Source organism: Canis lupus, chromosome 25, assembly GCF_048164855.1.
Source record: "Canis lupus baileyi chromosome 25, mCanLup2.hap1, whole genome shotgun sequence".
Lineage (NCBI taxonomy): Eukaryota > Metazoa > Chordata > Mammalia > Carnivora > Canidae > Canis > Canis lupus.
Window position 1 is genome coordinate 14,877,696 of NC_132862.1, and position 24,190 is coordinate 14,901,885.

The 24,190-nt window shown below is 36.3% G+C and overlaps 1 protein-coding gene across 3 annotated transcripts in view; it reads left to right on the plus strand.

The window, feature by feature from the left end:
• Positions 1-24,190, plus strand: part of CPNE8 (copine 8) — a 316,677-nt gene that overhangs the window by 66,764 nt on the left and 225,723 nt on the right. For all 3 annotated transcript variants that reach the window (XM_072798389.1, XM_072798390.1, XM_072798388.1), the window contains exons 5-6: positions 2,324-2,363; positions 19,700-19,776. In XM_072798389.1, coding sequence (XP_072654490.1) covers positions 2,324-2,363; positions 19,700-19,776 — 117 coding nt within the window. The remainder of the gene's footprint in view (positions 1-2,323; positions 2,364-19,699; positions 19,777-24,190) is intronic.

Sequence of the window (24,190 nt, forward strand, 5' to 3'; positions counted from 1 at the left end):
AGATTTTGGAACTCCCCTTCACTTGGCTGCCCAAGAGGTAGGAATAGCCTGTCACTTTTATGGGTCAGTTTGTGGGAAAGGATCTGACCCTCATGAGAGTGACCCTTGAGCACCTCTGAGCCAATCATAAGGGATATGTAACATCTTTGGTTTTCAGTTTGGAGTCTTAGTTGCAATTGCAGAGGTATAGGAACAACTCTGGTCAATATCTTTACTTCTAATTGAAAACGTGATCCTTGGGATCCACCCATATCAGTTACTACCAATTTAGTACTTTGGTAATAATAATATTTCAGTAGTGGGATACCTGGTTGACTCAGTGGTTGAGCGTCTGCCTTCAGCTCAGGTCTTGGTCCTTGGGTCCTGGGATGGAGTTTTGCATCAGGCTGCCTGCAGGGAGCCTGCTTCTCCCTCTGCCTGTTTCTCTCTCTCTCTCTCTCTGCGTGTCTCTCATGAATAAATGAATAAAATCTTTTAAAAAAATAATATTTCAGTAGCAGCTTCAAGTTTACAAAATTGACATGGGTAAATTTAGGCAGTGAGATGCACCCTCTTAGGGGTAAACTACTTACCTTCCTGCTTTTCACGTAATCTCTCCTCCTTAATGAAAGTATGGCACTTATACACATAGACACACACACACACACACACACACACTCATTTTAAGTATTTAGAATGTCATGTTTATGTCTGTCCTCTGAAGGTGAGGACCAGAGTAGTCTTGATACTTTTAGAAAAGTTAGAAGGAAAATTGCATGAAAGGGAAACTCATGGTAATTTCAAATGGATTATAATCAATGCATACCTAAAGCCCTTAGAAGTATGCTGTAAATTGCACATTTTTGAAATATTAGCATTAAAAAAAAAGCTTTGTTAAAGGCAATGAAAGGGGATTAGATTTGAAGATACTTAAACTTTTTGTGGTGAAAACATCACCTCCTCTTCTTTTTGTTTCTTTTAACAGAACTGAACACACCATGTTATTTCTCCCCAGTCCACAGTAGACTCTTTATAGAAAGCAGTTTCTGATTCTTGAGAAGCCAGCACAGTTATTTTTCACCTTTGATACGCTGTAGTTGCTAATTTCAATCTTACTCTTAAAAAATTGTTGTGAATAAGAAATATTTTTTTTGTACTAACATCTGTAGGTTTTCAGTAGATGTTGGCAATTAGCCGATTGAAAATTCTAGGTTACAGCTGTTCAGAATGATCAGAATGCCCTGATGGGAAGGAGAGTATTTTGTAATTCTTTTGAGGCGGGTATTTTTGCATTGCACAATTTTGAAGCCAGTCTGTGGTAAACATACTTTGCTAAGGAGTAAGTAAGTGAACCTCTGGCCAGCATTGGTACATTCTATGAACTCTGTCTTTTATTGATTGAGATGCTTTGTTTCTTTGTAAAAGCATTCTTGCTATGTGAGAGCAAAGACTTTAATTAATTAACCTTAAAAAAAGGCAGTGGAATTTTGGTAGGAAGCTATGTACAAGGCGTGTGAAAGGAATATGATTTGGGACAAACACTGGAGCTGGTACAAATATTTCCCTACTTAAGACTTCAGTGATTTGAGGTTGTTTTGGCTGTTAGAGATCTTACTCTTCCTACAAATTCTTTAAAATGAGGAGCTCAAGTGATAGTGAGTGATATTTTCCCAGGATCTTTCTAAGAAATCATTTATTTCCAGTACCAACTGGTCAATCAAAAACAGGATAGAAATAGTCCTACATGAATGCATTTCTCTTTCTGTAAAAAAAAATGGCTTCCCTAACTCCAGTGATTGGGGAAAGGTAATGTCTCATTACTTTCGCCAAATTTCAAAGTTAATGGTAGAATTTAAAATACTAAATAAAAATTAGAATATACACAAATGACACTTGCTTATTTTTTAATGGTATTCTGTGGAGAGGAATTGCAGTTGTTGGGGAATTTTGAACAGCACTGGGATACTGCTGATTCACACAAAGGGAAGGCTCTTTTTGTTTTATTTTATTTTATTTTATTTTATTTTATTTTATTTTATTTTATTTTTAATTCTTAAACTTTTTAAATGATGGTACAAAGGAGAAGTTTTAAACTTTCTTTTCAAGTGCAGAATTGATGACTAAAAGTATCGGGACCTCTACTTAGGTGTGGAAATAAAAGGACCCAGAGATTGTGAATTCGACCATTGGCATATATATAGCAGATTATAAGAGACTTCTAAATTTGCTAGTTTTTCATAACTGATTTGATTTATATTGTTTACATTCTTTTGGTGAAATTCTGATATTTTTCTGTAGCTTTATTTTGTGGAAATAATTTGAGTTTTATATTTTAATCTTTTAGGTATGATGTTGATTCAAAGAGCCCCAACTTATCCAAACATGTAAGTTTATATTTTATGTTTTTATGATGATTACATAATATAAATTACGATCTCATGATTCATGATTTATATTTGTGTTGGCAGATTAATATTAAAGGTATATGTCCCTAACTGTTCATGTACTAATTGTCATAGAAAATAAATAACATTTTTAAGGGCTCCTAGAATAACATTTGGAGGAACTTATTAAAGCAAAGATACCTTCAGTATGTGAAAAGGATTAATTTTATTTATTATTTATTTACATACTTTTTAAAAGAAATGCTGTCAGTTCTCTGCAGTATTTGGAGTTGGATCAGGTTAAGTAAGATGAAATAGTGAGCCCGTGTCATTTGGAGTGGCTTCACTTCTAAGAGACTGAGAAGTGCTTGGGTGTAGGTAGTGTGATTTGTTATTCTGCTATGGTCCACTTGGTCAACAATATTTTCTACGTACCTCCTCATGCTGGCACCATGTCAGTTTCTGAGGGTATAGTATGAGAAATATGGACATATAGAGTCCATCCTCAAGTTCATTTACAGTGTCTTTTTTTTTCCTTTTGAGTCCTGATCTTCCCGTCATCTACTCAGTGCTCTGAGTAGAATGCTACTTCTAAGGCCACAACTGTTCCCTAGGGATATTTCCAGGTTCAGGAGCAGCATGGGCATCAAAACTAGGCAGATATGGAAGTGTAGAGGTCTGGAGGGAGAGATGAGAGTGAGATTCTCTGCCCAAGCACCTGTGATCTGATCAGCTTGTTTATTGGACTGTGGGAATGGAATTAGACCAAGCTAGTAGGAAGGGTTGAATGGAGGGTATATAGGGGGAGTGAAAACAGCATTCTGAAAGGAGTTTAACTAGGTTCCAAGTGGAATTCTATGTGGATGTAGAATTGGCAGCTGCCGGGGTTGAGAGGTGAGAGGCTGGATGGAGTCCTAGTCATGCCCAGAGGGTTAGGGTGGGTAAGATTTTTCACTTCTTCATTTTTTTAAGCCTATTGACTAGAATAGATGGATATGATTCCAGTGTCATTTGGAGAGCGGTGGTGTCATAATTAAGAGAAGAGAGGATGCATGAGAGGTTATTCCGAGCGAAGAGGCTGATTTGAGGAAACTAGAAAGCTAGTAAAAATGATGGTAAAAATCACAATATACTGTTCTTGTCCTTCATTGTAAGGAAGCTATAATATTTATTTCTGTTGTTAAGCATAGAGCAGAATCATTGAAGAAGCAAAGAATAGTTGTTCTAATTGACTTTTCTACAAATTGAAAACAAATAGTGTAATAAGCTCATTACTCTCCATATGTAAAGTCCATTTCAGTTGCCATGCCACCTTCTTGCTCTTCGTAAGACTTACAGGATTGTAGTTGTACATTTAAAACTTATTTGCTTAGCTTTGTATTGGAAGTTTTCCAAATTCCACTGGAAGATCAGAGAAAGAATTCCATTTGTAGTCAAAATTTTGTTGCAAGGAAAGAAAATGCATTCATTGATCTCACATGTAGGTGGTTAATATTAGAGATTTAGGAGCATCTCATAAATGTGATGTGTAGCTTGCCCTTAGAGGAACTCCAGCTGGAAACAGGCATGTGGATTGGGAGTGAGACAATTATTTTCTCAATTTCCCTCTCTGAAGGGCCCTGAATTTGCATTATGATTCTTCTCTGAGCTTCTGTTTCTCTCCAAAGACCAAGTCTCTGATTATTCATCTTTGTGCACAATTGAACTCCCTAAATCCTGAGTGGACACAGATTTTCAAGTGTTCACTCTCCCTGAATATAATTTCTGTTTCTCAGTTAAAACTACTCTTTAGAGGACATGGTAGTTGGGTAGAGGACTGGGTAGTTCAGGACTTTCCTATCAAGTGGGATATATTGAGGGTAAGTGTGAAGGTGGTAAGATGTGGTCCTTACCATTGTAGTTGCCTTGCATTCAGGACAAAGAGCAGTATATGGGATAGGAAAGTACCCTAAACACGATTAATTATATTTTCCTTAAAAATCCATAATTATTATTATATATGACTTTATGTACTACAGGAGCCCTGGATGTGTACGTATCTTTTAAAATCTTTTTCTTCTGCAGAATAGCTTTTTATAATTTTCCATAAGACATATTTCATGTCTTCCTCCTGATATCTTGACCCTGCTTTATCTCCATGCTCTCTTCTTTACCAGCTTCTTATCACCACAGTTCTTTTCAGAACAGCCTAAGTTTTTACCATCTTGCTTTACTGGGTTCTATTTTTCATTTATGCTTGAACTATTCTGTCATAGGTTAGAGAAAAATTTTTGTGGCTTCTCTTCACTTTCTACTTTACTTGACCTCTCTTTTATTTTGGACGAAGTTGACTGCTATGTTTTTGAAATCCTCTTATCCTCTGACCTCTCCAGAAATGTCTCTCTTGCCAAAATACCTGTGTGGCTCAGTTGGTTGAGTGTCCAACTCTTGATTTGGCCCAGGTCATGATCTCAGGGTCATGAGATTGAACCCCTCATAGGGCTCACAGCTCAGTGAAGTGTCTGTTTCTCTCTCTTGCTCTCTCTCTCTCTCTCTCTCTCTCCCCCCTCCCACACACACCCCTCCTCCTGTGCACTCACTCTCTCAAATACATAAGTTAATCTTAAAAAAAGAAGAAATGTCTCCCTTGCTTCTTTTTCTACCTCTGTGTTTACTCATTATTGATCTTTTTTTTTTTTTAAGTTTCTCTTCCTCTTCCTATTCCTAATTATTAGTATTTCTCCTGGTTCTGTTTTCAGTTTTCATCTCATCTCTCTGTATCAGCTCTCCCTGGGAAATCTCAATCATTTCTGTGCCTTACCCTGATGACTCCCAAGTGTCTGTCCCTCTGTGTACCTCAGCAAATGCAAGTTTCTGTTTGTTAGATACTGACTGGTAGATGTTCTGCCAAAGCCTAAAACGCAAACATATAAAAAAAATGTATGGCCTTTTCCATTTCAGTTCTCTGCTTGTATTATCTATTGCAAGAATTATCATCAATATAGTGTACTTAGTTAGAAAACTTGGTTGTATCCTTAACCTCTTTCTGGCTCACATACCACATCTTGTGAATGACCAAATCATGTTCATTCTAATGAAGTATTATTTCTCTTCTGTCTTCTTTCCTTTCTTACTGTTAGTTAATTCAGATTCTCATCACCTTCTCCTAAGGTGTTGCATGGCTTCCTATAGTTCCCATGCTTGTATTTTCTTACATTTTAGTATATTCTTTACATTACTCTGTGTTGTATTTCTTACATATCTTTAGTAAGCAATACAAATTAGTAAGTGCCTGGGTTTATAAATGGATGAGGTGTCAGAAGAGGGAGGAAATGTGTTTTTGAATTGTTACAAGAATTGTTAGAGATTACTATCTTGAATTTCTGTTCAAAATGGAAAACAAGAGCCCTTCTTAATTTGAAAGCATCCAAGTATAGATTTTGAGTGGAAGAGTGTATAACTCATTCGACCCAAAAAGAGTTCAGGAGGCATTTAGATCAGAGGAGCCAATGAACAAACTAGGTCTACTCCCTGAGGATGCAATTGTTTAAAAGTGTGGTTGTCTACCTGCCAAATTCGGAAAGTGAAATAAAAACTGGAACCTTTTAGGAGAGACTGCTAAGTGCATGGGCTTGCGTGTGGAGAGCAGGCACTTACCTTTCTTAAGGGGATTTAGTAGCAAGAGACTCCTTGAGTCAACAATAAGAAAATCTTTTTTTTCCCCATTCTCATTTCTGATAATTTTGCCAGAAACCCCTTTCAGGATGGCTTTATTTGATTTCCAGTACTTAAGGATCTTGGGTCAAATTCTTATATTTTCAGAATGAATAAGAAAATGGAGATATAATACAGAATTTTACCTTAGATTTCTAACATTGCAAATGAATACGAGATGAGTGGATAAAGAATCAGTATCCTTTTAACTGATTTTATTGGTGGTAGAAAAGTTCTCAGTGGAGAAACATGCTCCGGGTGACTTAGGGAATCCAGGGACATTTTCCTTTGCAGGATTTATCCTTTCTATGATTCTCTAAGGAAATTGGTGAAATACTATCCCCCTCAAGTGTTAGATCCTATGAACAGAATCTGGCATTTTTAATTCTAGCTTTGTTCCCTAAGTTGCTGTTGAATCCACTAATCTTAATATCATTAGCAGAACTACATAGCATACTTTCATTTGCATAATAATTGCACCAGCTAAATCATTAATGAAAAGATTAATAACAGGCCCATAATTGGTGAATCTAGGATTCTGCTTGGTGTTCTGGACCAGATGACATCCAAACTGTGTATTAAATTTTGATACCCACCAGGCAATCCAAAATGCATTTATTCATTTGTTTACTCTCAGAAGGTACCCAGTAAAATCTTTGTTTTAGACATGTTAATGGCTCACTGGATTATTTTGGCCACCTTCAGTGAAGGTGTGTATATTTTTAAATATATTTTCTAAGTATCATCTATATAAGCTTCCACATGTAGTAGATCAGTTGTATTTGAAAATTTCATTTGAAAAAAAAAATGAAAATTTCATTTGAAAGATAATTGTTTGTGGGGCAAGATTTTTTTCAATAGAAGAAAAACCAGTTTAATCCATACATAATTGAACCGAATTCTAATGTATTTTTCATAAAATCAGGCAAGCAATAAATGTATTTCAGGTGGTGTTCAAGTGCCGAGGAATGCAGCAATGGATAAGACAAACTAGGTCCCTGTCCTAAAACAGCTTACACTTTGGAATTGGGGAAGTAGAGTGGGCAAATTTATTTAAAAGAAACAAATACAAAATGATTAAGATAACTTACTTCTTTATACGCTTCTAAGCTATTGATACAGAGAGAGAGTGACTAATGAAGACCACTAGTTAGAAGCTTTGGTTTCTTTCATCCAGGATATTCTGTACCAGTTCTCATCCTGGGTATACTTATGAAAGAGAAGGAAGGAACTACTGAAAATCTAGAGGGAGAACATTCTGGGCAAAAAAGAACAGCAGTGCAAGGACTTTGAGTCAAGAAAGAACTTGGAGGGACGCCTGGGTGGCTAAGAGGTTGAGCGTCTACATTTGGTTCAGGACATGATCCCGGAGTTCTGGGATCGAGTCCCACATGGGGCTTCCTGCATGGAGCCTGTTTCTCCCTCTGCCCATGTCTCTGCCTCTCTCTGTGTCTCTCATGAATAAATAAATAAAATCTTAAAAAAAAAAAAGAAAGAACTTGGAATGATGATGCGACTGGAAGATAGCTACCATATAGAGAGCACTGTGAATTATGAGAGTGGAATTAAATAGTTTCAAAAAGTACATAGAATTCAGATGATGTGAACATTTGTAGGCCATGGCTTACAAAGAACATTTTTTAAAAAATGGATTTTACTGGAGGATGATGTAATCTGATTTATACGTTTAATAACAACTGGCAGCTGAAGTGGAGGATGGGGTTGGGAAGCAAGACTGGAATTAAGGAGACTGTTAGAGGAGGTCATTGAGAAGACATGACTGCCGGTTGACCCATGAGTTGGACCTGATCCCTCCCTCTCCTGACCTTGAAATGTATGTTCTACTCACTGTCCTGTTTCAAGGATATAGTCCTGAAAGGGTCATGTATTGTTGAGAACATCTGGACTGAATAGATGACTGAACCCTATTAAGGCCTCTATAAAAAAGTTTTAAGATTTTGGTAGGCTGGTGTGGAGATCTACTCACCCTGCAGCTACCCAAGATGAGTCTCACAAACTAGTTCCTTTGCTTATGAAACTTGCTGCTTACTCAATCTGGAGTGGCCTGACATTTCTTCAGTCTTTCCTTGCTTTCCATGTTTGGAGACCAGTTTCAGATTTCACCTGGGGAACACCCCTGACTGTGAATCAAAAGAGACCAGTTGTAAGGCTGCTATAATTTAGCTAGATGAACAGTATTTCGTGGGTATAGCTCTTGAAGGGCTAAGAAATAGATTTTGGTGATATGATTACTGATGAATTGGATGTTTGGTGAGAACATAAAGGAAGTTAGAGTGACTCTTAGGTTATTGGCAAGAGCCACTGGGTAAATGGTTTAATTTATTGCAAGGAGCACATGGAGGAGGAAGAAATTGAAGTGATGGAGTGAAGAAAGACAACTCAGTGATCAGGGTGGGATTACATTGTTTGAGACGCCAATAAGCATCCAATTGGAGATACTGACTAGGCCATGTCTGAAGAATAGAAAGATTGCTATGGGAACCATCATCCTATAAAGTTGGAACTCAGTAAAGTTTCTTAAAAATTTATATATAGGGCAGCCTGGGCAGCTCAGCGGTTTAGCGCCACCTTCATTCAGCCCAGGGCCTGATCCTGGAGACCCAGGATCGAGTCCTATGTCAGGCTCCCTGCATGGAGCCTGCTTCTCCCTCTGCCTGTGTCTCTGCCTCTCTCTCACTCTCTCTGTGTCTATCATGAATAAATAAATAGAATCTTTAAAAAAATTATATATATATAATTTGGAGAATCTATAGATAGATTTTAATCTATAGATAGATAAAATCTATAGATAGATTTTAAAGTATTATCATTGTTTTTTTATTAATTTAATTGGGAATATTTTGCAGAATAGAACCAAAGCTAGAAACTTTGGTGAACTGAAGCATTCAGAAATTGGGGGGAAGAACATTAGGCAGAATTATCATTTTTAGAAGCTGGTCAGGAGATGTCACTTTCCAATTCAAACTTTCCAGTGGGTTCTCTATACTCATGATGGAATTCACAGTGCTTCAGGGGCCCCTGGTTCCCTCCTCTCCTTCTCTTCTCTTCCATGCTCATTCTGCTCCAGCCCCACTGGCCATCTTGCTTTTCCTTGAACATCCCAAATATATTCTATTTCAGAGACTTTGTTTTTGTTTTTTCTCCAACCTGGAATTCTTTCATGCCAAATAGTCACATGGTTCTTTTTCTCACATTATTTAGGTTTCTACTAAATTATCACCTACTGAAAAGCCTTTTCAATAATAACTTTCTTTTTCTATGTAATATACTTTCAGATCCTTAATAGATGATGAAAACTAGCCATATATGCATATTCAAGCTAAAGTATTTATGATTGATGTTTTATAAATGGATTATGTTTTCATATGCATTTTCAGCAGGGTCTTGTGAATATTAGACTTTAAGACAGAGAGATAGGACAATGCCTGAATTAGATTTGATGGCCATATCTTCAACACTCATTAAGTTATGTTAGGTATGATTGTTTGCATGCAAAACTGGCCCTTATTCGGGATTCAGTATTTAATAGTGATCTTGACTGATAATATTACATTACATTTAATAGTATTATATAATATCTAATTATCTAATAATGCAATGATATACTTTATATTATTTAATAGAATATGTAGTAAATTTTCTTGTTACTTGACCTGTCAGCTATCTCACCATGAGTAATGGCTGTGAGAATATTTAACTTACTTTCTGTAAGCATATTACATTTCTCATTCCTTTGCTGATGAGAATATTCTACATAAAGTGATGTGCCTCCAAACCTAAATATTTTGCAAACATTTGTTTTACCTTTGAATAGTATAGCTTTATTTTTTAATCTATATAATATGGTTTTCAATTACTAAATATATATGTTATTGATAATTTAAAATAATTGGTTAATTTAGATCAATGACCACCCACTCATTGTTGGAAGCTTAATTTTCTTTTAGTGACTTACTGAACTGCTTTCATTTGGACTCTTAGCACACAAAAACTATTTTGAAAATCAACATTTGTGCTGGGGGAAGAGAAATGAATACATTCAGCTTTAGAGTATAATTTTGACATTGTATTTGTTTCTTAACCACTGATGTATAAGTTTAGGAATTTTATTAATCTCTTGGAGGTAAATTAGCATTTTTGGTGTGTGGATGGATCCATCCATTAAAAAAGACAAATCCCTGCTTTAAAAAAAGTTGTATTATTATGTTAAAATGTGACAAATTGTTTCTACTAAAATATTGAGTCCAGTTGTTTCATTTGAGCTTGCCTTATTTCAAAATAGCATTCAGATGTGTTAACAACCATAAAGAAAGTGGAAATCATTATTGGAGCACAGAAGCACCATGTTTAGTTATTATAAATGATTGGCATATTAGTATATAGCACATAACATAATTAAGTCACACCTTAATCTTTATAGTTGATGTGATTAGATGTGATTAGTATGAATTAATTAAATAAAAGGAAGTCAGCAATATTAGCAGAGTGTCAGCAATAAAATAGATAATTCTGATGATAAAATTTCACAAGTGATATAAGCTTTCCTCACCAATTTTTTTCTACAATGGTCAAAATATTGTAAAAGCAAGACATTTTTTATCACTTAATTTCTCTTGCTCTTACTGGTTTAGCATGAATGTACTTAAGATTAGTTAAATGATCACAAATGGGCACAAGCAATAAATAGAGGCAAATCATGAGTCTGTCTTTTCAAGAAATAGGATGGTTAACTACTGAACAGTTGACTGCACTCAATTACTATGCTGTGTTAAAATTTAGCTATCAATAAATCTACTTAATGTCTCTTAATCTAAATTATATATTAATTAGAGATATTATAGTTTTAGATACTCCTTGATCACTTCATAAAACGGGAAAGCCGCGTATAGATTGTCTTTGTAGACCTTTTAGAAAAAAGATGCCACACTATTGAATACTTATAAAATTGTTTATGATGATGCTAATAATCAACTACAGTTAACTTTGTGACAGTATAGAAATCAAAATTTACGCTTACCATTAATGCCTCCTGATCACTATATCATTGTTTTAATAATGTCATTCTTTTACATATGTATGTTTATACGTATACTACTTAATATGTTAAGATGAGTGGGGTAAAAGACATATTTTATAATGACACATAAAATGAGCATCTGAATCGGCCATGAGTGTAAAGGAGACATAAAATATTTTATACAAGTAATTACAGTATCTGCAGTTCTGGAATCTAGTGGAAAGGGATAAGTTTTGAGTATAACCCCAAGGAAGTAGGGAGGAGAAGTATATATTTATCTAATGTTTACCATGTTGCAAGCATCTCTTCTAAGTGTTTTGCTTATATTATCTGTATATATTATCTTTTTAAGTGCTTTGCATATATTATCTTGTTTAGTTTTCCCAACAACTTAATATGTAGGCATTATTTATTATGTCTATTTTATAGATCAGGATACTGAGACATAGAGTCACTAATAAGACAGTAATCAGTGGTCATTAGTAGGACTTGACTTAGTAAGTGGTTCAGCCAGAGCATAAACATGAGTAATATAGACACTCATAATTCTCACTCTTAAGGAATATGTTACACTGCTTTGCTGAATAAATAAATAAATAAATAAAAAATAAATAAATACATGTATGCAAGTATGTAAAAGGTCTTTGAAGAAAGGTAAATCAGAATTAATACTGGTACCTAGCTAGCAAGCAAATAAACCAACAAACAAAATCACTTCATTTATTGCAAAGCAAACTACCTTTTTAATATGTGTGGGATTATTAAAGTACATAGTATTAATGTAACTTCTATGAATATAGATAAGTAGCTAGCTTCAGTATAATATAGAATGCAAATAGAGGAATTGATCAGTAAAAAATGTAATGAAGAAATAATGAAGTAATAAATTTGAAGGAATTAGAATATTATGCTCATGCATGCAGTTAAAGAAGACACTGTCCTGAACATTAAAAAGAAAAAGAAAATAAATAACAATTGATCCTTGAACAACATGGGGGTTAGAGGTGCCAACCCCCATACAGTTGAAAGACTGTATAACTTTTGACTCCCCCAAAACTCAACTGCTAATAGGCTCCTGTTGACCAGAAGCCTTACTGATAACATAGTCAATTAATAAATATTGTGTATGTTATATACATTACATGCTGTATTTTTACAATAAGGTAAGCTAGAGAAAAGAATATTTTATTAAGAAAATCATGAGGAAGAGAAAAATAAATTTATAGTACTCTATTTATTGAAAAAAATCCATGTAAAACCGCACAGTTTAAACCCATGTTGTAGGGATCCCTGGGTGGCGCAGCGGTTTGGCGCCTGCCTTTGGCCCAGGGCGCGATCCTGGAGACCCGGGATTGAATCCCACGTCGGGCTCCTGGTGCATGGAGCCTGCTTCTCCCTCTGCCTATGTCTCTGCCTCTCTCTCTCTCTCTCACTGTGTGCCTATCATAAATAAATAAAAAAATAAAAATAAAAAATAAACCCATGTTGTTCAAGAGTCAACTGTATATTTGCATAATAATCAGCTAGAATGTGATGGTACTACAGTGCTTCCTTAGATTTTGAGCTACATTATATTAGTAATAAAATTAGATTTAGGTAGTTAATGGGAACAAGCCAGACTCCCTCTGATGTGCTGATAACTTTTTAAAACCACCTATGTATTATTACACATGCAAAACTCATAACATTGTTATAATGCTTTGTGTGCTGTGCTTTCTGCTTTTTTCTTGTCTCCTTTATTTTGTATTGCTTGGTCTTTCAGATTTAATAACAGCCTACTATATTCAGAGTAATATTTGGATACTTTTAAAGAGGGTAGAATGTATCCTATATACTAACAACATGGTTTATGTTCATTTAAATAGATTTCAAAACTAAGTTATATCTGTATCATTTAGATTATAAAATAACTGATTCGGCAAATATTTATTGATCTCTTGGTCATTTTGAGGAAAGCCCAATAGTTAATGTGATTGAATAAAATGAAGCATTTCTCAACTGCCAGACACTATAAACTAGATTTGGTCTTTGTGTGTGCTAAAGCTGTGGAAACATGCCTGGATTTATTACTGGAAGTTCTATTGTGACGTAATTATAATGACTCATCAACTGGAACACAACACCGTAGTAAGAAACAATAAAGCAGTTCGTGTTAAAGGTAATTTTTATTTCTATCTTTAACTACACATCAGAATATCTAAAAATATCCACTAAAGGACATGTATTCTATTACTTTGTTTAAAATGCACAGAAGATGGGAAGCATTGAGAGAACTGAAAAATAGATTCAGTAGAAATTTCCAGTGCATGGCATAGTTGACAATCACTGTAAGCTTATTTTTCCACTGTGAGTGCTAAATGTGCTGCTCGATAGGGAATACATAAACACAGGTAAAACAACTACATAAATGCTGTAAATATTTAGGGGCAGAGTATGCAATAACTCCAGAGATAACACGTATAGATGTGTACCATATCTTTTTGGTACACATTTTATTGATTTTATTGTTTTAATTTCCTTTTTGTTCAGCAATGATATCTGTTTGCTAATATGTCTACCCTAATGTGGATATACTCAATACTTTTGTTTTCTTGTGTAATGACAGCACAGGACAGCTCTTAGCATGCACAGCTACCTACCATATCTTTTTTTTTTTTAATTATTTATTCACAAGAGACACAGAGAGAGAGAGAGAGAGAGAGAGAGAGAGAGAGGCAGAGACACAGGTAGAAGCAGAAGCAGACTCTCTGCGGGGAGCCTGATGCTTGACTTGATCCTGGGACCATGGGATCACAACTTGAGCGGAAGGCAGACAGTCAACCACTGAGCCACCCAGGTGCCCCTACCTTATCAGTATCTTTAGAAAAGAGTTCTAGAATCTCTCATGTATTTTTCACTGCTTATCTCTTTCCAATAGGCAAGCATCACCTGATGGAAACCAAAACTACCCCTCAAGCTTTAATGACTGCTCTGATAAAGAATTCCAGAGTCCCAGACCACTCAGAAGAGCAATGATTTATTCCAAATCTTTAGTATTCAGCACTGACTTTCTGCCATGAGACTTAGAGAAATTTGCGTTTTTTAACTCATAAACATATCTGTAATATCTGTTTTGAAATTGGGAAAGATATGTTGCTATTAAGGATATTTAATTTAAGTATGTCAAGGTTTACCTAACATACTTTTTACCTACTTGGAAGCACAATTTAAAATAATATACACTTTTATGAAGATCTCATAACTGAACTAACGTGAGTTCACTCTTTGGTGAGTCACAGATACACCCAAGGGGGGTTGTCACACAAAGGAAAATTTCTTTGCAGCAAATGAGGGGATCACAGGGAGTAAGAGCAAGGGTGGATGGTTTCCTTCTATTTAGGGTAAGAGTGAATATTTAGAAAAGGGAACCTTGTCATCATATGTAGAAGTAGGCATAAGGTTTCATATGTACCTTAAGGAACTGTGCTTTAAACATACATCATATAGGGACCCCTGGGTGGCTCAGTGGGTTAGTGCCTGCCTTTGGCCCAGGGCATAATCCTGGAGTCCCAGGATCGAGTCCCACATCAGGCTCCCTGCATGGAGCCTGCTTCTCCCTCTGCCCGTGTCTCTGCCTCTCACTCTACGTCTCTCATGAATAAATAAATTTTAAAAATCTTAAAAAAAAAAAAAACAAAAAAAAATCCATACATCATATGTTGTGTTAATGATGTTTGTGCTCCTCCTTGGGCGAAGGTTTTAGCATTATAATGAGGGAGAAGTTACTGTCCTTCACTCCATGGTCCATTTGCACATGTGTGAGTTCAGTGGTTAAGCTTAAACTGGTCTGGATGGTCTGGGCCTCTGGATTTCTTTGCCAGAGCAGTCATTAAAGCTTGAGGGATAGTTTTGGTTCCTATCAGGTGATGCCTGCCTGTTGGGTCTTTTTTTGCCTACATTACATAAGAGATAAGCTAGAAAGAACTTAAGGAAAAACGTGGGACAAAGGTTAATGAGTACAAGTAGGTGAGCAGTAAAGGTCAGGTCTTGGGTTTAGCTGGTGACATTTCCTTCTGTAAGCCATCAAGTTTCAGATCTAGAGTTATTTTCTGTTTCTCTCTTCCTGTCTCCACTGTACCCCCTGCATGTCGCCCTATTGACGTAGGACAAATGTTAGGGTTCGAAGCCGAGGGTCAAGAAAAAATTCTTGAGATGTCTTTGGTGCAAAGAGGTGGTCTTATTTATTAAAGCATGGTGACAGGACCTGTGGGCAGAAAGAGCTGCTCTGGGGTCATGAGGAGTGGCCCATTATATACTTTAAAGGTGGGTGGGGTTAGGGAGAGTGCAAGTCTCTAAGGAATTTTGGAAGAAAGGTTTCCAGGACGTTGAGAGGGCTAGCTATTGTTGGGAAAAGTTCACTTGTAAAACCTTAGTCATGAGACCCTTCAGCTGTATATCGATGGGCCATATGCTTAAGGGATGGTGGCCAACATGTATCTTGAGGAGTAGAGAGATAAAGGAAGTTTTCAAAGGAATTTTTATATGTTAAAGTAGACTTACAGGATCCTGGGGGTTGGGCTAAGATTGCTGTTTGCCCTTAGCAAAGTGTTAACATCCAGGCACCTGAGTCCCAAGGGGAATGTTACTCTGCCTATTTCAAGGATTTGTCAATGGGCTGTAACTAGTAAGGAAATTTGACAATTTTACTTCTGCCTTTCTTTCCCACATCACCACCATGTGCAAGTATAGTTGACACCAAATCCTGTCACTTTTCCCTGCTCTATTTTGTGTTACAGCTGTAGTTTGGATCTTAGCACTTGGCTTGTTAACTACTATAGTCTTCTGATTGATCCCCTTCCAGACTTTTCATTTTCCCTCAGTCCATTCTGCACACTGGTACCTGAGTGATCTAGATGAAGCAGGAGAGAGAGGTTCTTGTCTCATGGAGTTGAAGAATGAATCTCATGGACAACGGAGAATGAGCAAAGTGATAGAGTTTTATTAAGCCAAGGATACAGAAAAAGTTCTCAGAAGTGAGAGGGGTTCCAGTTAGATTGCCAATGAGCCCTTTTCATCTCTGGTCTTTTATTGGGACTTTATCAGGAAACTTGCCAGTGGTTAGGTCAGGTGTCTGGAACTAGACATGACGCTTACACACATTGTGTGAGAGTTTTTGTTTCTGGGACATCTATGATCTATAAATACGTATTGGTAGGTCTGGTTAATCTTCATAGTGAACTTTTCCTTTGAAGCCGGATTAGTTTTTGTGGTTATTTTTATTTTCTGTGCTTAGCAATGTAATTATTAGAAAAACATTTTAACCTTAGTAACTGGAGTAGGAAGGGTCTAAATATTCCTGATCTCTGTCTTTGTTCTGTCTCAGCATCTGAAGTACGTGAAATACCCTTGGAACCTGGGTAGGGTCCCTATTCTTTTCCTTACCTAAAGTCCTATCCTTTCACTATTCGTGAATGCACTATTCTAATGGTATCCTTGAATTACTAACAGGCTTCCAGTTGCTTCTGATTAGCGAAAGGCAACTTTTTTGTTTATTTGTTTTTGCCCAGCTAACTGGACCTTTCACCCTCCTGGGTCTTCATCTTCAATTCTGCCCTTTACTTGATGCCAGTTCTTTTCTGATTACATTCTTGCCTGATCTATTCTTTAGAACTATGTCAGGGAGGAAAAATAATTCTCCCTCTACCCGTCAAGATTCTTGGCTGACAACCCTCTGTAATGAAAAAGACAGATTAACAGGAGAAAAACAAATGAAAGTTTAATAACATAGTATACTTCTTGTAAAATGCCAGGAACAGCTGAGTAATTCCCTGAAATGGTCCAAATCTTTTTTTTTTTTTTTTTTTCTTTTTTGGTCCAAATCTTATACCATCTCTACCTAAAGACAAAAGATGTTGGTGGGTGGGAAACCAGTTATGGGAGGTTTTCAGGCAAAGCATATTAGAGAGGGCATGATTTATGCAGATTTAAGTCTCTGCCTTCTCTGCTCAGATGAGTTCCTAGAGGTTTAGTGACCCCCACCCCCCCACTTCTTAGTACAGTGAGGGAGACATAAATGCAAATTTCTTTTAAATGTAAATGTCTCCTACAAAAGGGTAACTTCTAATCTGGTTTTCAGGGCTTCTGCTGTGTCTGCTGCTTCTTCAAAATATAATCCTTCTGCCAAGGAGGCCTATTTCGGGGTAGTCAATTCTGCTTTTTTAACTGCAATTGTAAATGAACTCCAGGGCTTCACTCCTTGGCATTCATTAAATTGAACACAACCCAAGAAAGTGTTGAAAGCAAAGAAATTTCTATTACTTTTTACAAGTGAGAAGATGGAGGCAGCTGTCAAAGCCCTGTCTCCCCCTGGCGTGAGTATAGGAACCCTTTATTCAGTGTGTTGTGGGGGGCAGGGAACTTGCATATGCATTACATACACATTAAGGAGTTATAGATATTCTATTATTTAGGCACTTTGGTTCAATTGAACATGTCTAGCATGTCAACATGCTAGTACATGAATCTATTTTCAAAAACTGGCAGAAAATCCCACCTGTAGGAAGAGATCTGAGTTTTATAATGCGTTGAAGGTAACTATAGGAAAACTTAGGGAGGCTCAGGTCCTCAGCTCCAAAATGGCCCAAACTGGCTCAGACTGGCTCATGTAAGGTGAAAGAAACACCTACTAAGGGGCTAACAGATGAAACTCCTAGCCGATGTGTCTAAATGGTGTGTCTCTTGATTGGATTGGGGCCCCCAAATGTGGGCCTATTTTCAGGTGGAAGCTGGTAGTAATGGGGCACTGGAGGTGAAAGAATGGACCTGAGGCAGAACAAAGGAGGTAGAAGTTTATTGAAAACACTGCAAGGGAGCAGCGGCCTGATCAAGAGGAGAGGCTGTCTGCCAGGAGGCAGTGGGAAGGAGCTGTTTTTAAAGGTGGAAGATGAGGAGGTATGATGAGGTGTGAAATTCTCCCTTTTTTGGCAGCTGTGCCTGTTGTAAGTAGCCCATTGGTCAGTTAGGGCTTATGGATATTTTTAGGGGGGGGGGTCCTCTGATGGGCCCATCTGTTAAGCCTGGTGGTCTCTGCAAGCCCTTTCTACATTCCATTGCTCAAAGTGGCCTCCTTGGTGGGAATGACTGGTTTTTGCTAAACAAAACACATTCCTTCCTTGCTTTTGTCCTTTACCCCTCTTCCCTTCTCATATCTTTCATTTTGTCCTTTACCCCTCTTCCCTTCTTCTGTCTTTCAGTCCTGGGGTCTGAGTAACTTCCCATTGCATCCTAGCCAAAGAATGTCCAACTCTCTTCTCTCCTCTGATCAGATTCCTACTTGACTCTCAAGGCTTACTTCCTTTGGGAAATGTTACCCTGACTATCCTAGTCTGCAGTGTGGACTTTTTCCTTCATGAGAGTTAGAACACTCCTCCTTAATTTTTTTTTTTAAATGGAAGACATAGTTTTTACTTTGTGACTTGTTAGACATTGAAACATTTTACTTATTAAAAACTTTAAACAACATTTTGTTTGCCTTCATTCCTGTCCATCCTTCTTAGGGCTTCTCCTGGGCCAGTTCACTGTTTAATTTAGGGAGATCTTCCACCTTCTCTTTTAGGGGATTGAAATAATATACAAGCTAACCTGGAGTGTGTGTCTGTCTCTGAACTACTCTGAACTACTTCCGTATTTTCTTGATTCACATATCCAAAGATGTCGAAGCTCTGATTTTCTGGGCATGTGAAATTGCATTGTATTTACAATGTTTAAATTCTTAGTCAGCATATTATTCTAGAATCAGAACATCTGGGTTAGTCTTGACCGTGCTGCTTACTGACTGCTTTACAACATGAAAAGGTCAACCTCCTATATGATTAGGAGTTTCTTTATATGTGAAATGAAGATTAATAACAGACCTTACATTTTGCAAGGTTATCCTGGGTCTTGGAAATAAGTATACAGTTGTACTCAAATAAGATTCATCTAATTGGACATTAATGAACTTTATAATCTAATAATACTTTACCTATTTTTAGGTGGTCAGTATATGCAAATATTAACTCATATGGTAACTCCTTCATCCTTAAAACAACTCTGAGGAGTTAGCATGCTAGCAATGAGGAAACTGGAGAACTTAATTAATTGCCCTATCCCTGGTAATCAGTGGCAGTAGTGGAATACACAGACACCTGGTAGTGTGGCTTGGGGCCCCACCTGTAGCCACATCTCACAACCTTTCTGTAGGTAGTGCTGCTATTTGTTAACCACCACTGCTCTGTGCTTGCACAGATTGCCTCAGCCCAAAGTTTACTAGGTTCAAAAATATCCAAAATCAAGCCAATTGTGAAATCAAATCCTGGGACTTTCCCCCATTTTTGTTGTATTTTCAAAAAGAGAAAAGAATGCCTTGCTTACTTGCAAAAACAAGCCTGCTGTGATAAAAGGACAAAGGGTTTTGCAAACTTGCAGGAAAATCACATGCTAAAATTAATGCATATTGAGCTTATTTTACTTACTATTAGAGGTTAGAGTATTTCAGCAATGAAACCAATGCAAATATGTTGTACAAAATATGTAGTGTAAAGACAGTTTGAGAACTTATGAGCTTTAATCCTCTTATCTATTTTAGGACTTTCTGGGACAAGTGTTTTGTACATTGGGGGAGATTGTTGGTTCTCAGGGAAGTCGCCTGGAAAAGCCAATAGTGTAAGTATTTTTTAATCCAGACAATGAAATGTTAACTCTTCAGTTTTCATTTTGGTAGTTTGGAGTTGATGAATACATGGTTGTAGACCAAAGTGGTTTTAAAAATCTTATTGAAGTTTTTTTCTAACAAAGAGTTTTGACATGTTTGTAAAGAATCATTTCTATTTCAGCTGACATATGCCATGCTGTAAAATGTTCGCAAAATGAAATGAGATTTTAAAAAGGAAATGTATTGTTTTCCTTTTTGGTTATAAGCATTAATTCTTAGATTTAAGAAACATTTTGAAAAGAGACTTTCCTACTTTGGGCCAGGGGCTATATATAGCACCATTCTTTATACCATATGCTTAATTATATGCATTTTTAGTGATTGGGATTTTAATAATGATTTTTACTACAATATTGGTTTGTAAAAAAACGAAGTCTATAAATGTTAAGAGAAGGTAGTATCTCAGAATTTTGTATTCTTACTTCACTTTCAATCACTGGGCTCCTGTTCCATTTTCAGATCATTTGCGTAGCGTGATCCTATTTTCTCCAGTTCTGAATGAGATAGAAAACTGACTTTAGATATTTTTTCCCTAAATCTTCCCCCTCACTGTCTTCCTTCTTCTTCCCCATACCCAATCTCAATTATTTGGATTCAATGAACTGTTCATAAAAATCAAATGATCTAGAGAGAATACTGAGAAGATTGTAGAGCTAACTACAATATCAAAAGGCTTGGGGAATTTTGAAGTGAATATCTTCAACAGTCTTTTAAGAATCTCAAATTCATAAAATAAATGTGTCAAAACTCTTCAAATCTATTCACCTTTGATATCCAAATACTTGAAATGTCCAAGGCATCATTCTCACATTATCGCTATAGAATTGAACTTCATACTGACTGTGTTGTTACACTAATAAGAAATCTATGAATTTTTACTTCTTTTATTTAATTTGATTTTCTTAGAAAATTATTACTGAGTGCCAATTCGAAGACTTTTGCATATCAATGCCTTTTCAACACTTCTTTCACATATAATTTATTTTCATATTTTTGTAGGATATATAAGCATATGATTCAAATATGTTTATGCTCACTTTAATATGTCAGTGATAAGTAATCTGTAAGGCTAATGCAAGTATTTTCTACATTGTTGAGTACTGATTTAGGGCCATGAAAATTCTTGGAAGATCACTAACTCACCCTTTTTGCTAAAACATATCAGTCGTACATACAATACTTTGAATATTGATGCCCTGAATATTCTTTGAGCGAAAACGAAAGCAGTTAAAATATAGAATTTTTATTTCACATCAACAGAATAGAGATTTTTATGGAACTTGCTCTCATACTTTTAAATCGGTCATTTTACTGGTTATTTTGATCTGGTGTTTTTTTCTCCATAATGGGAAATTAGAGCTCTACTTCCAGAAAACTCTTAAGTTATATAAGATATTTTCCAGTAGAAAATTATTTTTATGTTAGTCTTGAAACATATTAAAAAGTTGATATTATACTGGTTGGAAGGTGTGGTAGATATAGTGTGAGATGTGGTTCTTGTTCAGCTGATTCAGTAATTCTCACTAGACCAACAAAAACACATTCAGGCAATGGGTGGAGATGTCTAGAGTAATAATTATGCAGATATTGGGAATATTTGCTGGCAGTTGATTTATTATCATCTCACATAATCAGGAAAGATGAAATGCCCATTATGTTTTTCCTCATTCCTGCTGAGGATGGGATAGCATAAATGAGACAAAGCCTTAGAAATCTGTGTAGGCAACAGGAAGCTGTTCTAACTACTCACTTTGCTTCATCTATAGGGTCTTTGGTAATATAGGCAATTTTATTGGAAGTGTTGATATTATCTCTTATTGACAAAGGTAGAATTCATTCAATTTTTAAAGTATATGTAACTAATGTTTTATTCAACCTTTGACTCTACTGGGAAGTCTTTTCAGGTAAGTAAATATTAAGAAAAGGGTTAAAAGGTGGACTTATTGTTTGAGCAGTGAGAGTTCAAAAAGAATTTTTTTTAAAGTAAATTTAACTAGGCAGGCATGTATTAATATTAAATGGGCAATGAAATATAGAGCTTGAGTAGCAAAGAGATTGGCGACAAAAGAAAGAAGCAAAAAATAAAACTGTAAGAATGGCAGTGTGGTGGCCTATTACACGAGGGAAACCCAGTTAGATACTTGAGATAAAGAGAAAACAGAAAGAGGTGAGAGAGGGAAATCAAATAGGAGAGACTAATCAAAAATAGGAGAGTAAAAGTAAATATAATTGGCTTGCTGGGGGAGTAATATTTTTGATTTATTAATTAAAGCATTCAGTAATATACTCCTGTGCTCTTACCTGAGCAGTTACTCCATCCCAGGTGAACAATGGGAGAAAAATGCATTTTTTAAAAAGATTTTATTTATTTATTAATGAGAGACACACAGAGAGAGAGAGGCAGAGACACAGGCAGAGGGAGAAGCAGGCTCCACGCAGGGAGCCCGATATGGGACTCAATTCCGGGACTCCAGTATCATGCCCTGGGCCGAAAGCAGGTCCTAAACTGCTGAGCCACCCAGGGATCCCCGAAAAATGCATTTTTATTGTAACCCACCATCTTGTTTGAGAAAATATTATCTTTTATTAAAAACACTAGCTATGAGAAAGTCATGTGTATAGAGAAAGGAGAGCATGTAGATGGAAGGACAGGGTCTACTGGGCTGAGCATGCCGTCTTGGGCTCTTGGAAGTTGAAGTGCTCTGAGAGAAGATTCATCTTCTTCAAATGGCATTTTATTCCCTTACTTCAACCTCAAATGAAAAGCAATGAAAATCATTTATTTTTTTTGTTTAAAAGTGTAGTTTGGTTGAAGAAAAGAATGAAATGTTTGCATGGAAGTTTTATCTGCCCACAACGTGGAAGTAGGCCTTCAAATCAGCTGGTCTACTAGATGGATGCTCTCAGGTTTCACACTCCACCCCTGCTCGCCTCTATTCACTGATATTTTTTTCTACGTGCTTGATTTTTCAAGCCAATCTAATGGACAAGTGGTCGGGGAGAGATGGGAAGGTTGGAAGGGATGAGAGAAAGGTTTTGGAAGAAAGGATAGAGCCAGGGAGAATGTCAGAGATGATACAAGATCAGGGAAGTGTTTTCTCACAGGAAACTTGATGATAAACATGACTTCTAAGGGAAGATATCATGTTTTATCATATAATATATAAGTAGAGTGGAATACATGAAATCATGGCAGAAAAAATGAACTTCATGTTGGCAAATAATATGTATTTAACATGTAGCTCTTACATCTGTTCCTCACAGTCCCCTCTGCTGCCTCCTGCCCCACCGAGTGAAACTGCTCTGGGCTTAGCTATCTAGTTAAAGATAACATTGTAAGATGGTCACTAAACATCGCACTGTTCTGCATGGTTGGTTCCTCATGGCTGGAGATAGAAATAGAATTTGTACTCTCTCCTCTTGCAGCCATTACTTTAGCCAATCTTGTTAAGGAGTTGGAGGGTTTTTCCTATCTGGATGGGTATAGGCTTTGGAATTAGAGCATAGGACACCTCCTGAGGCAGATAATCCATCTTCAGTTAACAAAATTAACTCATCCTGAATTTAAACAATCTCCCTGTGTCCCAGATGTTATTTATCTTAAATAGCATTATCTAAGTGATTTAGGGCTTATTTACCAATTTGTTTTAGATTAGAGATTTATTTTCCAGTTAGTTTTTCATTTAAATTTTAAGTTATTCAGGGATGCTTGGTTGGCTCAGTGGTTTAGTGCCTGCCTTCGGCCCAGGGCATGATCCCAGGATCGAGTCCCACATCAGGCTCCCTGCATGGAGCCTGCATCTCCCTCTGCCTATGTCTCTGCCTCTCTCTCTCTCTGTCTCTCATGAATAAAAAAAATAAATAATTTTAAAAATTTTAAGTTATTCAAAAGATTCCATTGTTTTCTTCCCTTTAAAGGATCTAATTTAGATTATTTTCTGTTAAGGTATTAAGAATAATTTTTTTTAGCTTTTTGATTGCAATTGAGTTATATCTCCTCAGAGGAGGAATTTTAAAAATGACGGTAACTATAAAATTTGGAGATTCAAATCGGATATACTAGAGCTTTAAATTGTTTATTACTAACCAAGCCCTTGAAAACTAAGTTGTATTTATTAACAAAGGAAAAACAGATTTCTAGTACATAGGCTCATGCTCAATTAAATACAGAATTTGGATTTAAAATCAAGTCTTTTTGTTTTCTGTGTTTCAGTTATTGTCACTTTAAAAACAGATTTTATTTTATTATGAGAATAAAATTTATCTTTAATGATTTGTAGGAACTTAGGTGAATTTTTTTGGAATTGATGTTCAAGAATTTTTAATTTACTTTTTAATAGCAGCTTAACGTTTTCACAATTTCCA